This window comes from Cloeon dipterum, chromosome 4, assembly GCF_949628265.1.
Source record: "Cloeon dipterum chromosome 4, ieCloDipt1.1, whole genome shotgun sequence".
Classification (NCBI taxonomy): Eukaryota; Metazoa; Arthropoda; class Insecta; order Ephemeroptera; family Baetidae; genus Cloeon; species Cloeon dipterum.
Genome location: NC_088789.1, coordinates 12,351,775 through 12,368,586, shown reverse-complemented (window position 1 = coordinate 12,368,586; position 16,812 = coordinate 12,351,775). Strand labels below are relative to the sequence as shown.

General features: G+C 44.1%; 1 protein-coding gene across 10 annotated transcripts in view; it reads left to right on the top strand.

Annotated features, from left to right (window-relative positions):
* LOC135942077 (kin of IRRE-like protein 2) overlaps nucleotides 1-16,812 on the top strand; it is a 160,992-nt gene that overhangs the window by 67,594 nt on the left and 76,586 nt on the right. The window contains exon 1 of one of the 10 annotated variants that reach the window (XM_065487999.1): nucleotides 384-432. The exons of the other annotated variants lie outside the window; for them this stretch is intronic. Coding sequence (XP_065344071.1) covers nucleotides 399-432 — 34 coding nt within the window. The 5' untranslated portion in view covers nucleotides 384-398. Of the gene's footprint in view, nucleotides 1-383; nucleotides 433-16,812 lie in introns of those variants that run through there. 10 annotated transcript variants of the gene reach the window in all.

Genomic DNA, 16,812 nt, shown 5'->3' with positions numbered 1-16,812 from the left:
CAGCAGCAGCAGCAGTGGCGGCAGCAGCTTTAATTTCCTCCTCTTTTGCATTTGGCCCGCTAGCAGCGCAGGAGTAATTTTTATCGGGTTGCCTCGCGAAATGACGAGAACGAGACGGGTAAATTTGCATGAAACCGGCAGATTCGCCTAATTTGTTTACCCAAGTCTGCGTGATCCGCAAGCTGGCAAATCCCGGCCGCCTACAAAGATGCACGCAATCGAGATTTCGCCGTCCACGTCTGTCGTTTCGTTCTTTGCGTCTTTTCCGCCGTCGCGCGTTGGTTTTGTTTCGACTGAATGATTAACGAGCCTTTTTTCTTTCTTTTGTTTCAGGTGAGTCGCACACTGCTACGTAGCTGTTTTTCATCCTGCGAGAGAGCTGCATTAAATTATGAATAATGGCGGCCGTTTCGTTTGATGAGCGGAGGTTAAGTACGTTCACAGGATTCATTCAGAAAATAATGCATATACGCGTCGGGTAAGACCTCACATTGTTTCTTCATCGTGGGTGTGACGGCTGGTGTAATTTGGCTCCGAGTTTGACTGATCGATAGCTAGTTTTATTTTCCCCTTTGTTTGCCCGAATATGAGCGCGCATCATGAGACGTGAGTAATTTTTGCCAGCCAACGTGCGCTTGAATGAATTATTAAACCATCTCTCCGGGGAGGTTCGCTCATTTGAATAAATTATTGAGAGTTTTTGCGCGGCTATTTTTCCCCGCAAAAATTTGCATACGCGTGCGTGTCCTGTTTTTATTCTGTGTACAAATAATAACGATCGAAAATTCAATTTCGGGAATCCAACGTGGGAAAATTTTCCACTCCGACGCACACTTGTCGGGCCGAATCGCGCGCAGAGAGGAAAAAACGGCGCAGCCCTGCGGCATCCATGGTGGCTTCATGAGTGAGGCGGCTGCCGATGTTTGCTTTGCAAATTAGGAAAGATGGCAATTCCACCTTTAATCCATCTCGTAACTGGAAATTAGCGGGCAGGATAGCACACACCCGGCTTGCGGAAAGAGAGCCAACTCGGAAGCCAGCCCGGAATAAAACTGAATATGGGAAACAATTAGGCCAGTGTCGTTATACGAAACAGCAAAATAAACACACGAGACAAAAGTTTCGGTAAACACTCTGCTCCCTCGGCGGGCTTAATATGCAGTGCGGCGGCGGCGGAGGCAGCGTGCAGAATATTTCCCAGAGTTTAATCTCTCTCGCTTCCACCGCTGCGCCAGCCAGCCAGCATTGGAATATATGCACTTTTTATTCCTACACAGTTCGCTCTTTCGCTCGCTCGCTCACCCAGTGTCAATGGATGTTTGTTTCTTCTCCAGATTTTAATTAAAATTTCTGCCGCCGTGCAGCAGCCGATGAACAAGAGCACCGAGGAGAAGAAGCGAACTTGTGTTCCTTTCTATATGCAAAAAATATACTCCTGCGAGCAGAAGTTCTTCTCAAGCAACTTCCAGACATTCTAAAGGCGCCGGCCGTGAAAGTAAATTAGAAAATCCAATTAAGGGTTTTGAAACACCCCGGCATTCAACAAGCTTAGAAGTGACTGAAAATTTTATTTAAATAATATATTTTTCCGAAAAATTCTAAATAACATTGAAACTTTAACAAGAATAACCAAAATGTGCAGGTATGTGTTGTACTACTAAAATCAACACTAGATTTTTGCACACAAGAGATATTTCTGGTTTGACAAATCTCAATAAAATATCATAATTTAAAAAGTTTTAAAAATTGCTCGCAACGCGTATCCGTGGTTTGAGCAGTACATCTCTCCTTTTCTTTTATGCATGCTGTGCAAGCGTAACGAACATTTATCCTCCTCCAGCGGGAACAGATCCTATCGCGTTGCGGCTTTGACACTGTGCACAGCAAAAACAAATCCTAACGCAGCATCTAGCAAATCTCTATAAATTTTCATCCCCCTCGAGGAATGCTGCTCGACTTGCAATTACAACTTACTAGCTTGAGATGTTTGTGATTAAAAAGCAAAAATCGAGCCCTGCGCGTGTGTTTCCAACGTCTTCTTTTTTGCTCGACGCGAGATTTACGCTGCGGCGTTCATCCTGGCGGTCCCTCTCGCTCGGGATTTCGGTGCTAATGCGATACAAACCAGGATTTCATACACATTCCGAGCAATAAGAGGGTGAATCGAGGAGTATAAATCACTCGGCGAAAAGAATAACGCGTGGTCCTGGCTCTACACAGAGAAGCAAATACCCAGCGCTCTCCACTCTCACCCGGTATTTTCCCACTTTTAATCATAAAAATGCGCGTCGACTCCCTCGCCAAAGCTCTTTTGGTTCAAACAGGCGCACGCGACGGATTAAATTTTCACGTGCCGATTTTCGCCTCCACCGTGGTGATATCGGTTTAATCAAATTCTCTCACTCCAAAGGTTTCCATAACGGAAATCGATAAATCAGCTCCGCGTGCGTCAATCTGTACGGGTGAGTATGTGTGCGAAAAAATTCCGTTTGAACCGCCGCCACCGCCGCTGCCGCAACAGCAGCCGATACATAATAAAATAGCATTGCAGCGCTCACAGCTTCAGTGCAGTCTGTCTGGACGTAATTATTTTTTTTTATCGGATATCTGCAGAGTCGGCAAATCGAGTGTATACAGAGAGAGCATAATTTCATTTGGACGCGATCCAATTATGGGAAACGCGCGCTGGTGCAAAATAGCTGGGTTTAAATTGAAAATCGCTAAAGTATACGACGAGAGAGCCATTTTTGTCGCAGACTCAGCACTTCACTACCGGCAACGGCGTGTTGTTAAAAATCGGGTATAGTCGCAGTTCGCACAATTTTTCTGCTCCATTAAGACGACGCCGTGATGTTACGGATCTTCTGTGTAGAATCTTGATCGCAACGCCCGGCTTTAATTAGTAGGGCTTCGTCGAGGCTCCTAAGATAAAATATTTTTTCCTAATCTACAAATTCACTTTGCAGTTAAGCAACTTAATATGCGTTATGTGAATCTACGGGAATGAAAAGAATTTTTTTAGTCAAAGATCTCTTTTGAATTTATCAGAAGTTCCAGAAGAAGGAGCAAGCAAAGTTGCATAATCTAAAACTCTGTATGTATATTAAGAGTTTAAAGCTCGTTAATGAGGATAATGAGATTTCGGTTTAATTACCATAAAATGAGATCACTGTTTTAGCGAAGAGGAAGGCTCTTTTTGAGCTACAGCATGTGTCTGACCACTATTTACACAGCTCGATCCTCTAGCTAATTCATCCATCGCCATAAATAACTCCTTCCAGCTCGAATTCCTAGGCAAAAAAAACCACGCAGGGTGGTCAAGCAGACAGATCTGAATTCCATGCAGCGCCGGGGGTGATAATATCAGTGGGACGCCCATGACGGCCTGCGGGCGTGAGACAGAAGAAGCGCGCGGCAGGACCGACCACCCTATGTAAGAGATTTCTCTCCGCTCCGTCGCCCACACGGCTGCTGGATTCATCGTCTAGCTCCTTTTTATTTTTTACCCGCGCCCGAAGTGCTAACAGCTTTTGATTTAGTGAGCACTTAGCTGCAGTTCTGTGTCTGTGACAGTACGTATATTATGTACATATGTATGTAGCGCGGCAACTGCATGCATAGGGAGGAAAAACTGTGTCGTCGTAATTTCTTCGTGCTTTCTTCTCTCACCCGACCGCGAGTTAAAAGTTGCAGATTCGCGGCGGAAGAGTGGAGGAAAGAAGTTTGCTTACCACTGCTCGGCACATTAGGCGAAATTTGTTTACACACACACACTGTGCTATATACAACAAGTGCTGTTGGGTGAGAAGAAAGTTGGTGGCCAAATTTCCCAGAAGGCGAGTTGCGCTGCTGCCGCCGCCGCCGCCGCCGCCGCCGCCACCGCCGAATGCTGCTGGGTGTTCTAATAATTCACACCGTGCACGCGGCTCTAATCTCTCGAAAGATTCGCGGCCGCAAAAAAGCTGGCCGGTAATTGTAATCATTATTAATTACTCGGCATCTGCATACAAATTAGATCATAAATATGATTATATGCGCACGGGCATAAAAAGCTGCAGCCCGCGGCATCGGGGAGGGAACAAGTGCGTGTGGCTGCTCTGGTGGATTTCTCATTAGTGCGCGCGCCAGGCGAAAGACTGCTGGAAAATAATTAATGGTGCCCTCGCGTTTTCGCACTGCCGCTCAAGAGTTCGGCTGCTGCATTTATGACGACGTCTGCTGCCGAGGATGAACTTCCATTCTTCTTCCATTCTGCCCGGCCGCCATCATTGAAAATTGATTTGGCGCTGCCTGCCTGCTTGTGGAAACTGCCGCGCTGCGAGAATAAGAAAGAGTGTTTGCCCGATGAAAAATGAACAGCGGTTTAAAAGTTTGTGCGCGCCAATGGGATTTCCGACTTCGCAAAAATAAATCTGGCAATTTCTCCGACGCACATATGTATGTGCACCCTCTCTCCTGCATTAAATTTTCACGCAGCTGAAGTTTTTCTCGCCGCAGAAAAACACAAGAAGCTTCTTGGGAAAAATCGTTAAGGGTCTTGAATTCGCACTCTAGGCAATAAACTCTTTCATAGTGAAACGCTCTCATCAAACTCAACCCCATGACCCAGAAAAAAAAATCGTTAATAATCTTCATCCCCAAAAAAGCTATTCCTTCGCTAATTTTTACTCTTGAAAACTAATTCATTTTTATAATAATATTTAAACTTTTAAATGTGAAATTGGCTGTCAACTCCTTAGAATATAAAAGCCAACACAGACATCCCGTAAGTTGAAACATTTACAGGACACATAGAGGGTAAACAGACTACAAGAGAGCGTGTGTGTGTGTCTCAGTTTCTTCACAGCGCAATTGACATTCACAGTCACAAGTGTGCAAAAAGCAAGAGTCTCGTCAACGGCGTCGCCATCGGAGCTCTTTCTCCGAAACATAAATACGCGCATGAAGTCTGCACATGACGCTCGTTGTTTTTGCCGTCTGATGGTCGTGTTTCGTGTTTAGTTTCAAAAATGATCGCAGAACGTCTGGAGAGGTAGGCAACTTGCTGTGCCCCTGTGACGCGCCGGTTGCGAGACGTTTATAACGTGTTAGCGTTGTTAATAGCCTTGCACCAGCAGCAGTTTCTCCTGGCAATATAAAAGGCCAAATCAGTCGGGGAATAAGCGAATACTTAATAAGTTTTAAATTGGTTTACTGGATTTTTGTAAAACTTAAAATTAACAAAACTACCAAAAAAGCCTCTTTAAGAAGACTAATAAACATAATTAATTAATTTAATTTAATTAAATTAAAGCTAAAAAAATCTACGTTCCCAATTAATTATTAAATGCATGGTGATTTCATATTGGAATGCAATAATTAAAGGCATTTTTCAAACGTGTGCTTGTAAAATATACATGCGCTCAATAAAAAAGTTGCAAGGTTTGACAGGAAAACCGATTCAATGTGTCATTACGAGACACAGTGGCGCCGTATTATCGGCTTCGGCGCCGGACCCTCCCTTTTTCCCTCTCTCCTCAAGTCGAATAAGTTTCTTACTGCCGTTCTCGTTGTGTCACCGCCTGACGCGTCGTGCTACAAGCCCAATCTGCTCTTAACTCGCGCGCGTGTATTAAGTTTGGATTACAAGGAGGACGACTGTAACGCAATTATCTAGCAACATTCCTGCACCACTTTATAGCATCAACGCGACTGACGGCTCAGCAACGGCGAGGATAGTGTCACAAATTATATTCACTCTTTCGAGAGAACGTCTGCAAACAATACTTCTTATTCTCTTTCTATCTTTCATTTCTTCTCTGGATCTTCAACGTTGCTTTCCAACTATACCGACCGAGAAGAGCTATTTCAAAGCTCTAATGCATTGTAAAATATTCTCGGCGAGACGAGGAGAAAATGGCCAAATATTGCCCGCGGAACTGACTCTGGTGATATTTATCATACACGTCTCGCTGTCCCTCACTTCCGACCGGATTAATGCTCGAAAATTAGAGCCAAAGCGCCCTCGCATCTCGTCGACGTCGCATCGTGTGGTGTATTTTTTTAATATTTTCCCTCGCGCTGCTGAAACAAGAAATGCACATTAGCCGTGTTGAAATTTATGCGCATTTTTAACAGTGCCGGAGAGATGAAACATTACCCTTTTCGTGTCATTTTTTCTTCCCTCGCATTGCTAGCGTGGCGGCATTATGACTTTTAAAAGAAAATACGAAGGAATATAAAATTTACGGCCAATTTGTTCCTGCTGCCGCTGGCTGCGCGAGAGGAATGGCCGGAATGATTATTTTTATTCATTTCGCAAAGCTCAAACGGCATTAAAATATAATTTTCTGGGTGGCATTTACATTCGCCTGCCTGATATTTCAATTCGCCTAAACCTCTTACTCGTCGTGGAAATTTGGTCTGTGCTGTGCCAGTGTGACGCCCAGAGAGGAATTTTGGCGCCCCAGGATCGCCGTAAATTCTTCTCGAGCGAACGCTGCGGGTTTACTTAACGCCGAGAACGGTCATTTCCCCTTGCTTTTATGAGTGTCATATTGATTATTAGCACGTAATAGAGGCCAATGCTGAGCGTAATGATAAAGTTGGAAGCTGTGCTCTCGACCAAACTTCTCCTTTTAAGTGGCCACTCGGCCTCTAGCTGCCGCTCGGATAAAATAAATCCGCAGGGAATCTGGGCGCAGAGAGGAAGAGAATACTCTCGACTGAATTATTCAGTTAGAAAGATGGATTGTTCCATTGACCCCCTCAACTCTTTTTAGCTAATTGAGTGTGTCGTTTTCAGTGCGTCACGTAGTATGCCTCTTGCGTCATTCGTTAAAACCCAATGGTACCGCATATATTAAATTGAAAATTTATCAGTTTATTCTTCGGATCAAATGCTCCAGACATCACAACTTTTCAAATCGTTATTTAATACATTTAATAATTGGCTGATAAATCCCAGAATTAATTAAACACGAGATTGCTAGCCTCGCAATTTGCATTACGTATAGAGACCAAAATATTTTCATTTATACAAGAAGAAGAGCAACTAATGTGTTTGCAGACCCCGAAAATCGAAAATTAATTTTCTTTCCACTATGGCTGGAAGCTAATCCAAATATTTTAAGCAATATAAGCATTAGCAGACTAGTTTAAGCCTTTGTTTCATAATCCAGCATTGAAAATATTACAAAGTCCTCTTGATAGCCAACTAAGAGAATTTTCCAGCCCAGTTTCCGGCTATTTATCAAAACAAGTAGATTTTGAAAACATAAAACATTTAAATAGAGCAAGCTCTTAAGCTGGTTTTTGCGAACGCAAAAATTAAGAGTCCAAACAAGCGCAACAACCTTTTGGAGTGGCGCAAACACACAAAAAAGTCAGTGTTTGCACGGTGAAAACAAAATCCAACGGCCGCCTTCTGAATAATCAAACAAGGAGTAATTCACGTTTACACAAAAAGGCCCCGCGAGCTCGCCGCGAATGGCAGAGTCTCAACTTCAGCTTCAAAATAACATGCAAACATTTAACTCACCTGACGCGGAAAAAGTCGGTGCGTTTATAAAAATGAACCGCACCTGAAGCTGTCGGGCGTATGGCTTTTTGTTGCCAGGCCGAGCAGCAGGCTGCCTGCGAATGCACGCGCAAGATTAATTATAAAACTCATTGTCGGTGCGGCTTTCGGTGTGCATGATAATGCCGGCGCAAGATGGAGAGGAGCGGGTAAGCTCATCGTAGGACAGGTGAGTCTGATTAATGATCAGATGACCTGGCGTGAGCGTGCATATGGTTCGCGGCGCATTGTGTGTGTCGGCGGGAAGAAATGCCCTCGAAGCTCAGACGCACACTGCACCGCTGCTGATTGCCTGCCCCACGGCACCAGATTCAATTTGCAAGTCGCGCAAAAGGCAGGGGAATCAATATTTTTGTTCCACGTCTCCCGACGGGCCTAATCTGCCTAATGATTTTCGCCACCCGCACACAGGCCTCAATTACGCAATCTTGTTATAGTGAGTGAACTTGTTACTGCAATGAATCGCGCGCCAAGAGTAGCTCACTTTCTATTAATTACGTTGCGTCGGTGGCTCCCCCTTGCGCGTTTCAGGGTAAAAATGAGTGAGTGTGAAGATATGATTCATACCGAGCCGAGGGTGCCGTAAATGCTTTGCGCCCCCCAACACTTCGTTAGCAGCAAAAGCGTTTCATCGCAATTTCGCTAATTGCTTATTTGCATCAGAGAGTACTTTAATTTGCGTCTGCATTTTTAATCTTTTGTTTGTGAGAGAAAATTACTTGGCACCCGGCCCTCACTCAACAAGAACCGAATTACATGCGAATTCTTTGATGCTCTCATAAACCCTCACGACTGTATTTCATTTTTGTCCTAATGTTTGATCCGATCTTTATTGTTCCTCGAAAGGAACTACCGACCAAATCTGATCAGCGAGAATCGAGTTACTCGTCTGACCAGCACGTCGGTCAATAATAATTTTTACAGCTCGGCCATAAATTGCTATCAGCTTTCTTATTGTTAGTAAGTCGGCGCGGGCGGGCGAGATAGGCTCTATGTGCGTGGTATCGAGCTGCAACTTTAATTATCAGGGGCGGCGCGGGGGCGTCACAGGCTCGTGGCATGTAATATAAACCCGACGACGTCGTGCCCGTCGTTGTCCTTTCTTTTATTAATACTGCGAGAACAGCGCCTGCCAGGCCGCCGCACTTTGGTACACACACGCGCGCCGTACTCAGTCGGGCGCAAATAAAAAGTAGTGTACTCTTGTTTCATTGTTCATGAAATTGGATTAGCAGCCGATGGCGAAAGGGCTGGCCATAAGCCGGTGGAGCGTCGGGTGATTCAATACGCCCTGCTGCGAGATGATGCGCGCCTGTCGATAGATGTACTCTCCGCGTGTGAGCGATATAAAGTTGAAATAATAAGGGTGTCGTATTAACCCACTTTGGCTGCGGTGGCGCAGTGGATTTTCTCGAGAGTGTGCAATTTAATTTCTGTTCCTCGTTTGTTCGCGTTTCACTAGGCTGACGAGTTAAATTGCTTTTTGCATTTTTGCCACCCGAGGAAAATGTTCGTACCTGCGCGCTGGGATAATTGAAAATTGGAAAGAAAATTTGATTAACTCTCATAATCGCATTTGCTGCCAATAATCATCCGATTCATTAGCTGCTGAAAATGAACTCTGTGGAAATGAGCACCGAGAACACGCTGGAAATGAGTTTTCTAATCTAAACATACTCGTGTTTGCATTTTCCGCACAACTTGGCGCTTGAGCAATGTTAACTTTTAGCACATCCCTACAACTAGTTTCAATTTGCTGCTAAATGACCGTCTTTTGGGCAAACATTTTTTCTAAAAAGCCCCTCCCTCGAACAGCAGCTGGATGAAATTGCAACGCTGCCAATGACGAGGGCGAAAATTGCACCACTCAATGGAATTACGAGGCTTAACTGCCTACTCTACCACGAGCTGATTTCATAATTTCCAGTCCCGAGCTGTAAATATTAAGAGGCACGCCAGGGTTGAAAAAACGAAGCAAAGGCAGTGTATAGAGGGCACATTATGTAAATAACGCTGGAGCGCATTCATTCATTTGTTTTCCCGGCGAACGAGGCCAGCAAGTGCGAGCAACAAGTATTTAGCATGTTGTTCTGCAATACACTCTCGGCCTGATGCGAGGCTTTCATTTGAAACGAAGGCGTCGAGTGCAATTTGCGTACAGCGGCAGCACGAAATCGACGTGGCGCGCTTGGCACTGATATTTTAATTAAGGCCCGCCTGCGAGAAAAGTCTCAGTTCCGCAGTCGGGGGTGAACGAAGTGGCGGGCAGAAAGCCAACGGGTGAAAGATTCGGCCAAAACAATTTTTCTTGCCGCTGGCGGCATTGCTACATTTTTGCTCCGCCACTTTTTTACAGCGACACACTCAGCTCCTCTCGGCGGTGGCGTTGAGAATTTGAGGCGGAATGAGATTTTTCATGTCTCGATCCAGCAGTGGCAGCGAAGATTTTACGCACGCCATAAACATTTTTATTTCGCCTGCCGGATTGACTATAAATTAGGCATCAGCGGCTAATCAGATTTGCAGCCGCTTTATTGTCGCCGATGCGAGCCAATTATGTAATTGAATAAGCATTAAGTGCCCACACGCGCGCGCGCACGCCCCTCGCCCGGCCGCGAGCAATGCAAGAGAGATTTGTAGAGTGAGCGGCTCTAAAACCAATGAAAAAGCTAGCGGAGGCAACAAAAAGTCGGCGTGGATGGAGAGGAAGAAACTGACGAGTGCAAAAACGGCCCAGCTCCATCCAAGACGCATAAAACAGAATTCAGCTCATTTATTGTGCTTTTTACAACTGTAAGCTATTGCAGCTTTTGCCACCAGCGAAGACGCACAGACGACAATCTTGGCGACAAATATTTCATTCTTTGTTTCAAGTGAGGATAAAAATTCTCCAAAACCTCTTGTGTCGGGGATGCGAACGCCCAAGAAAAGAAAAATTACTGTTTTTTCACTGCTTTTTTCACTAAAAATATATGAATTCCAAATGCAAAATGACTTTCTTTCTAATTATAGCTCAAGATTTGGAGGCTAAATTAATATTTAGGATGAAAAGAGTCAAGAATTAATGGCATATCGTGCACTTGCACTCCACCAGGAATGCAGGACACCTCATGACAAATAATAAATCTTTAAAATACAACATATTTACCACTCATAGAAAAAAGGACTTGACTAAAGAGTACTCGCAATGCCTTAAAAATCTGAAGCATAGAGAGGCGCCATCCGTTTGCGGCTTCGTACACTGCTTTCGCAAATTTAATGGTGAGTTCAAGGAAAACTCCATCTCTTACTGCTTTATTGTTTACTGCTTTGTTAGATAGACATGACCTATATATAAAAGCTTGGAGGAAAATATAAACTGCACGTCCACACAAAAAGTGAGATTTGATTAAAGCATAAATATATTTATAAGTTTCAATTGAAGATAGCAGCAAACCTCTAAAAGCGAAGCAAAGTGAAACGGTGAGATAAAATCTCAAGTTTACTCACCGCAGGCGCCCGAATTAATTACGTTATTTCGTCACAGCTGACTGTGAGCCACTTCTAGTTATAATTATAAGCAGCAGAGAGCCAAGTTGTGGTGATACGCAAAGCAAAAACACGTAAAGCCGCGCGTGTGTGCAATTCAAATTTGCTATCTTGATTTCGCGCGCATACACGCAAAAGTTTTGGCAGGAGGTGCAACGTGCGAGAGCTGTCTCTTTCATGCGAGACTCTCATACTCCGTGCTTTATTTTGACAATGGAAATAAACACGCCATGTGCAGGGTTAATTACCATAATATCAGGCGCGCAGTACCTCCCGTTGCGATGATTATTCGGGGCGAAGTTGAGCGCGCGCTTTGGACGCGGCCGTGTTGCTCGTTTCCCAGCCGTGTGCTGTTTTCTGCCTGTGGAACACATTTGCGTGCGCTTATCACCGCAGCGAGAGCGTTGATAAAGAATATTTATTGCACCTGAAAAGCAATTAGTTTTCATGCAGTTTCTAGCCACGCCATTTGCATACACAAATTAATCTCATTGTCATTCATGGCGGAAAATTGTAATCTAGTCAGGAGTAATAGCAAAAAGTTGGAGATTAAAAATGCATTATTTTGCAGGCTATGTTTGCTCAACAGTCAGGAAGGTCGTTAACGGTTAGGGTTCGTGAAATACAACATGTCCGATCGATTGTTAAAAGCTGCATTACTCAAAATAAAATATATTTATTTACCAAATATAATTTTGAGCAAAAACCAAAATTTCTGCTATTCGTTGTTTTAAAATGTTGAACCTCCATACCCACGCAATCCTTGCATTGCATTATGATGCAAATTCGGCTGACAGTGGTCATTGGGCATCACAAAAGAAACTCGCGCTGACCAAAAGCAGTTTAGGGCTCGAGCATTTTACTTCGGCAGCGGTAAAACCACCCCCGCAAGCACACACCCCAGCATGTGGCTAGCTGTATGTAAAACAGCCATTACAACACACACACACACACACACACACCCGCTCATGAATATGCGGTGGGCCGGGTTCTTTGGTGGCACTGGCCGTGATCATCAACTCTGAGCTCGCACACACGGACATTTGCATGCAGTGCACTCGTGGGTGCCGAGCCAACTGTGCTGCGGGCCCATCCGCGCAGGTTCTCATCAGGTGCACCTTTTGCCTGCACGCCACGGTGCATCTGACAAGATTTCAATCAGCAATTCGCTCGCGCGCGAACCAATCTTGTGAGTTGCTCCATTATAGGGCTTCAGGCAAGGAAAAGTTGGATGTAGATTTTTTATATGAATTTGCAGCTATTTCCCGACGAGATGGATTTCCTTATAAGGAAAATTGTTTATTTACTCTTATAGCACACGGAAGCCTTTCCAGAGTCTGAAATTAAACTTTTACGTGAGAAGTTTGCTTGGGATGAAAAATATTCGACGATATAATTCTGGTCTATGAAAAAAGGAATTGCTTAAGCTAAAAGGGGAATCATGGCTGAAAAATGACAGAGATGTTTAAACATTAATTTGTTTCTTACGATTTCAGGGCAGCATTTTACTAAAATGCTTTTAGAAATAGACTTTTCTATGTGTCTTCTCTAGTTTAAAAGCAAATTAGGAATGGATGGCACAACTATTTGTAATAAATTTAATTTTATTAACCCACTTAAAGAAGAGAGCAATATGATAATTTAAATAATTAGCATAAATATGGAATACTGGTATTATTACTGGTACGCCTTTTTAAGCACCGTATACTGTACTGCTACACAGTCCAGTTCAGCGGGTGGAGTGCTACGCTGAATCCAGGCGAGACAAAGAAAGGGAAGTATTTACTCTTTGAAAAGTGTAATACTGTTTAAGTAATGTATATTAAGGTCCAACTCGTTGAAAGGCAAATAATATTTTTCTCTTTTGCTGCTCATAAGACAACCGAAACGAGAAAGTAAGAGCTAACACGAGCGAGCGCCTGCAAACACGGCAGCCAATTTAACTTAGGGGTCTCACCGAAATTCCCCAGTTCCTGACGTCACATGCAGCGGCTTTTCCGCTGTCCAAGCTGAGACACGTACAAGTGAGTGTCCTCCTTATTAAGCTTGCTAAGGTTCAAAGTGCGCGGCGGTAAACAATTGATTTTGGCGCGTGCCGGGCGAAGGAGCGTGCTACTTTTAATCCACGCCATAGATTTCTCGCGCGCACCGGACCCAAGGGAGGCTGCGGGCGGAAAAAAGGAACGAAAACCGACTGAGAGAGAAGACATACCCGTTCCAGCAACGGCAGACTGTGCGGAAAGTAAAGCCTGGGTAACAAGAGGGGCTTCAAGCACATGCACACGCCAGTTTTTCGTCGCCGTATTTCTTTTCTCTTCATTCACAATGCGACATGCCGAAATGCTCACAAAAGCCGCTGCTACACATGCCGCAACATCCACAAATATTAAAGCTTTTACTCTGATCATATTTCTTTCTCCTCGCGCTCTCCAGTTCTCTTATTCAGCTTTCTTTCATCTAACTGATCCCGGCTGCTGCTGCTGCACGAAAATGCGGTCTGCCGCCTCCTTTTGACACAGAAAGGTATTCTTGAGCTCGCTGCCGAGCAGGCAAAAGTTGGATCTGCTGGATTACGCCCTCAGAAACACACAGCAAACGGAAAAATTAATTTTTTTCATTCCATCGGAATCAACTGAAGCCTGCCAGCTTTATTTTATCTTACTCTCTCTCATCAGAAAGGTATTTCCGAAGTTAGTAATTTCGCTTGAGACGTGCGCCGCCTCTTTGTTTGCCAACGGCCAAATGAAATCAATCAATTTTAATCAAGCGTCCTAGGGGCGGCCTTTATTTTATCTGCCACCATTACTCGAACGGCTAATTAAGTGAGAATAACAGCTCAGTTGGGGAATAGACGACTTCGACCTGGCCTGACTAATAGTCAGACTAGCTCGTTCGTTCCTTGCTTTAGCACTGAGACAATGGACGAGCTAGGTGTAAACTAACACTGCTCCGGGAGAGAGGAGAAGAGAGAGAGAGAGAGAGAGAGAGAGCACTCCATCTCACTCTCACACGACCCCAGGGGAACAGCCAGAAATATAGGAAGCGACTCGCAAGTCGAAAGTGTCGATCAATCACACTGCCGCGACAAACTGTCGAGTATTCTCTCTGATCTGCTGCAAGTTGGACGTTCTCGGTTCAAAATAGAATATATTAAGTGCAATTTGCTTTCCTTGTCAAACGAAATAGCGAAGAAATGTATTTTGAATACTAGTTTGAAAAATATTTTTATGCGTATCCTCGTTGCAAGAACGGCAAGATTATAAAGTCTTAACTAGTTTCAGCTTTCAAACTGAAGCCCTAGTTCACGAGAGATTGCTCTCAGGATTTTTATCTCCCAAGCGTGTACGCATCTCCCAAGATCTAGGACTTCAGCTTGTAAGCTTAAACTAGATGAGGATATGATACACTGATCTTTCTGGCGTCGAGAATAAATGCCCAGATATAGGTTTCTTACAATGAATCTGTCCTTGTTTAGATTTTTTGTTGATACATATTAAATTATATTGGAGCTTCAAGTGTGGTGTTGTAAACACGAAGAAAATTTAATTAATTTCTCGATTGCCTCTGCTCTAGTAAATATGGGTTTTTACAATAGTGATGCGCTAACATGCAAACGTATAATTTCCTCCTCCGCCTCCATTTCCAGTTTGCTATAAATATCAAGTAGTGAATTCATTCCATATTAATAACACTCAGCTCGCTGAGCGGGATTTGCAACGTCGTCTCAATTGTTGCATTGTGAGCGAGCTTGTCGCTGATTTATCAGCTATTCACGGGTGTAGAAATGTATTCATCAACTAGGAGCAAAAGAGCATCGGCCCCTTTTCATCTCGCGAGACACATACACGCTATAGCTTGCACGACGGGCATGCATAAATTTATCAGCGCACAATGAACAAGCGATCATTAGTGCGCGAATTATCCGTCGCAAACAAACAGCCTATGCGGAGCACATTAGCCCGGGCTCGGCTTACACCCTGATGCACCGACAGACGCCGGGTTTCAGCGCCGAACTGCTATTTACAAAAGATCCTCTCCGTCGGGGAGATCAAATCGGCGTCCATTGAACACGAGAGAGCTCTGCCGGGGTAGGTGCAGAGAACGGCTGAATTATGTATTCAAATGCACCGGCAGAGTTAACGAGGCCGCTTGGATGTATTTACCGAAGACTAATTGGTAATTACTAACAACACACTATGCGGCAGAGAGCACCAAATGAAGTTAGCTTTGATAATGGAGACGGTGGCTTGTCATTTAACAAACTTGTGGCACATTTTCTTCCACTGTCTGCTCTGCGAATTGTAAAATGCAAATATATATATACACACCACCACCGGTTTCTATCTCGCTGTGTTTGCACTGATTAGAGGCACAGAGTTTCCCAAGCTAAGTCGGATATATTATTGTTACTCGTTTGCCAATTCATGCATTGCTCTGCTACGGCTATCTCAACCTTGTTCTTCTGCATGAAACTGTTAACAATTATTCCTTTGATTTACTCGCCAATGAAATGTCTAATAAAGGAAATATTCAACACGAAGAAAAGTACCACGTTAGGATATTTTAGTAAATTAACTTCGTTTTTGATCTTCAACTCAGTTTAGATTCATAAAAGACTGTAGTAATTATCACCCAGGTTTGATAAAATGTTAAAATTTATAACTCGTCTTTGTGTTCTGTTAACCAAGTCATTAATATTCATAATTTCCGCGTTTGCGAACTCTCAGACGTGGCAGCAGACCCAGGCTTAGAACAGACGGCTAGTACATTGGCATGCACTTCAAAAGTTTGCTGCAGTACATAAAGTAGCTAGAGGAGTTTGTCTAACTCCAGACCCAAGAAGAGAAAACACACAGCTCTCTCTCTCTCTCTCTCTCTCTCTCTCTCTCTCTCTCTCTCTCTCTCTCTCTCTCTCTCTCTCTCTCTCTCTCTCTCTCTCCGCACGTCCGTCCACCAAATGATTAAATTAAATTAAAGCCCTTCAGTGGGGCAAGCAAATTGCCAGCCAACTTTGATTAGTTTGGCGAATCCGCTCAAGCGCTGATAATAATTGCACTTCATTAGCTTGAATTACACCGGCAAGAAGCAGCGGAGAAACCAACTACCGACTGTAGCTGTGCGGCTAATAATAAAACCAGTAGGCAACCGAGTGCAATCTCGCAGGGATAATAAATAATGTTTGTCTTCCGACGCGGCGCATGTTAATTTGAAAGAAAACGCGGCGCCTGCCGACGGCAGAAAGCAACCTGCGCGCCACTTGCGGCAATTTGTCATTGGCGAGGGAGACAAAGAGCCAGAGACACACGAGCTGCCAGGTCGAGATAAAAAATTATTACATGTGACACGGGGTGCACGCCTTTGTTGGCGCCGCGCTCGTGTAATTATCCCACAGCAGCTAACCTGTATCATGTTGCGGACGGCAAAGGGTTGCTGGCCGCTCGCTCCGGCCGGGCCAGAGAGTGACACAAACACGTAGAGAAGCGCTCTGTGTAAATATTACAATTATGCCTGATTAATGCGAGGATCAGATAAAATTAATTGGTCTACAACCTTCCTAATAACGGCCGTAATTTATTCTCGGATTAATCAGCAGCAGTAGCCCAGTTCCACTCTCTCTATGTGTGTGGGATTGTTGTTTTGTAGGTTAGTACCGGCCATTGATGTCCAAAACAGATAATCGGCAAAAAGGAGCGAGCCTAATGACGTTGGAACTCAATCACAAAATC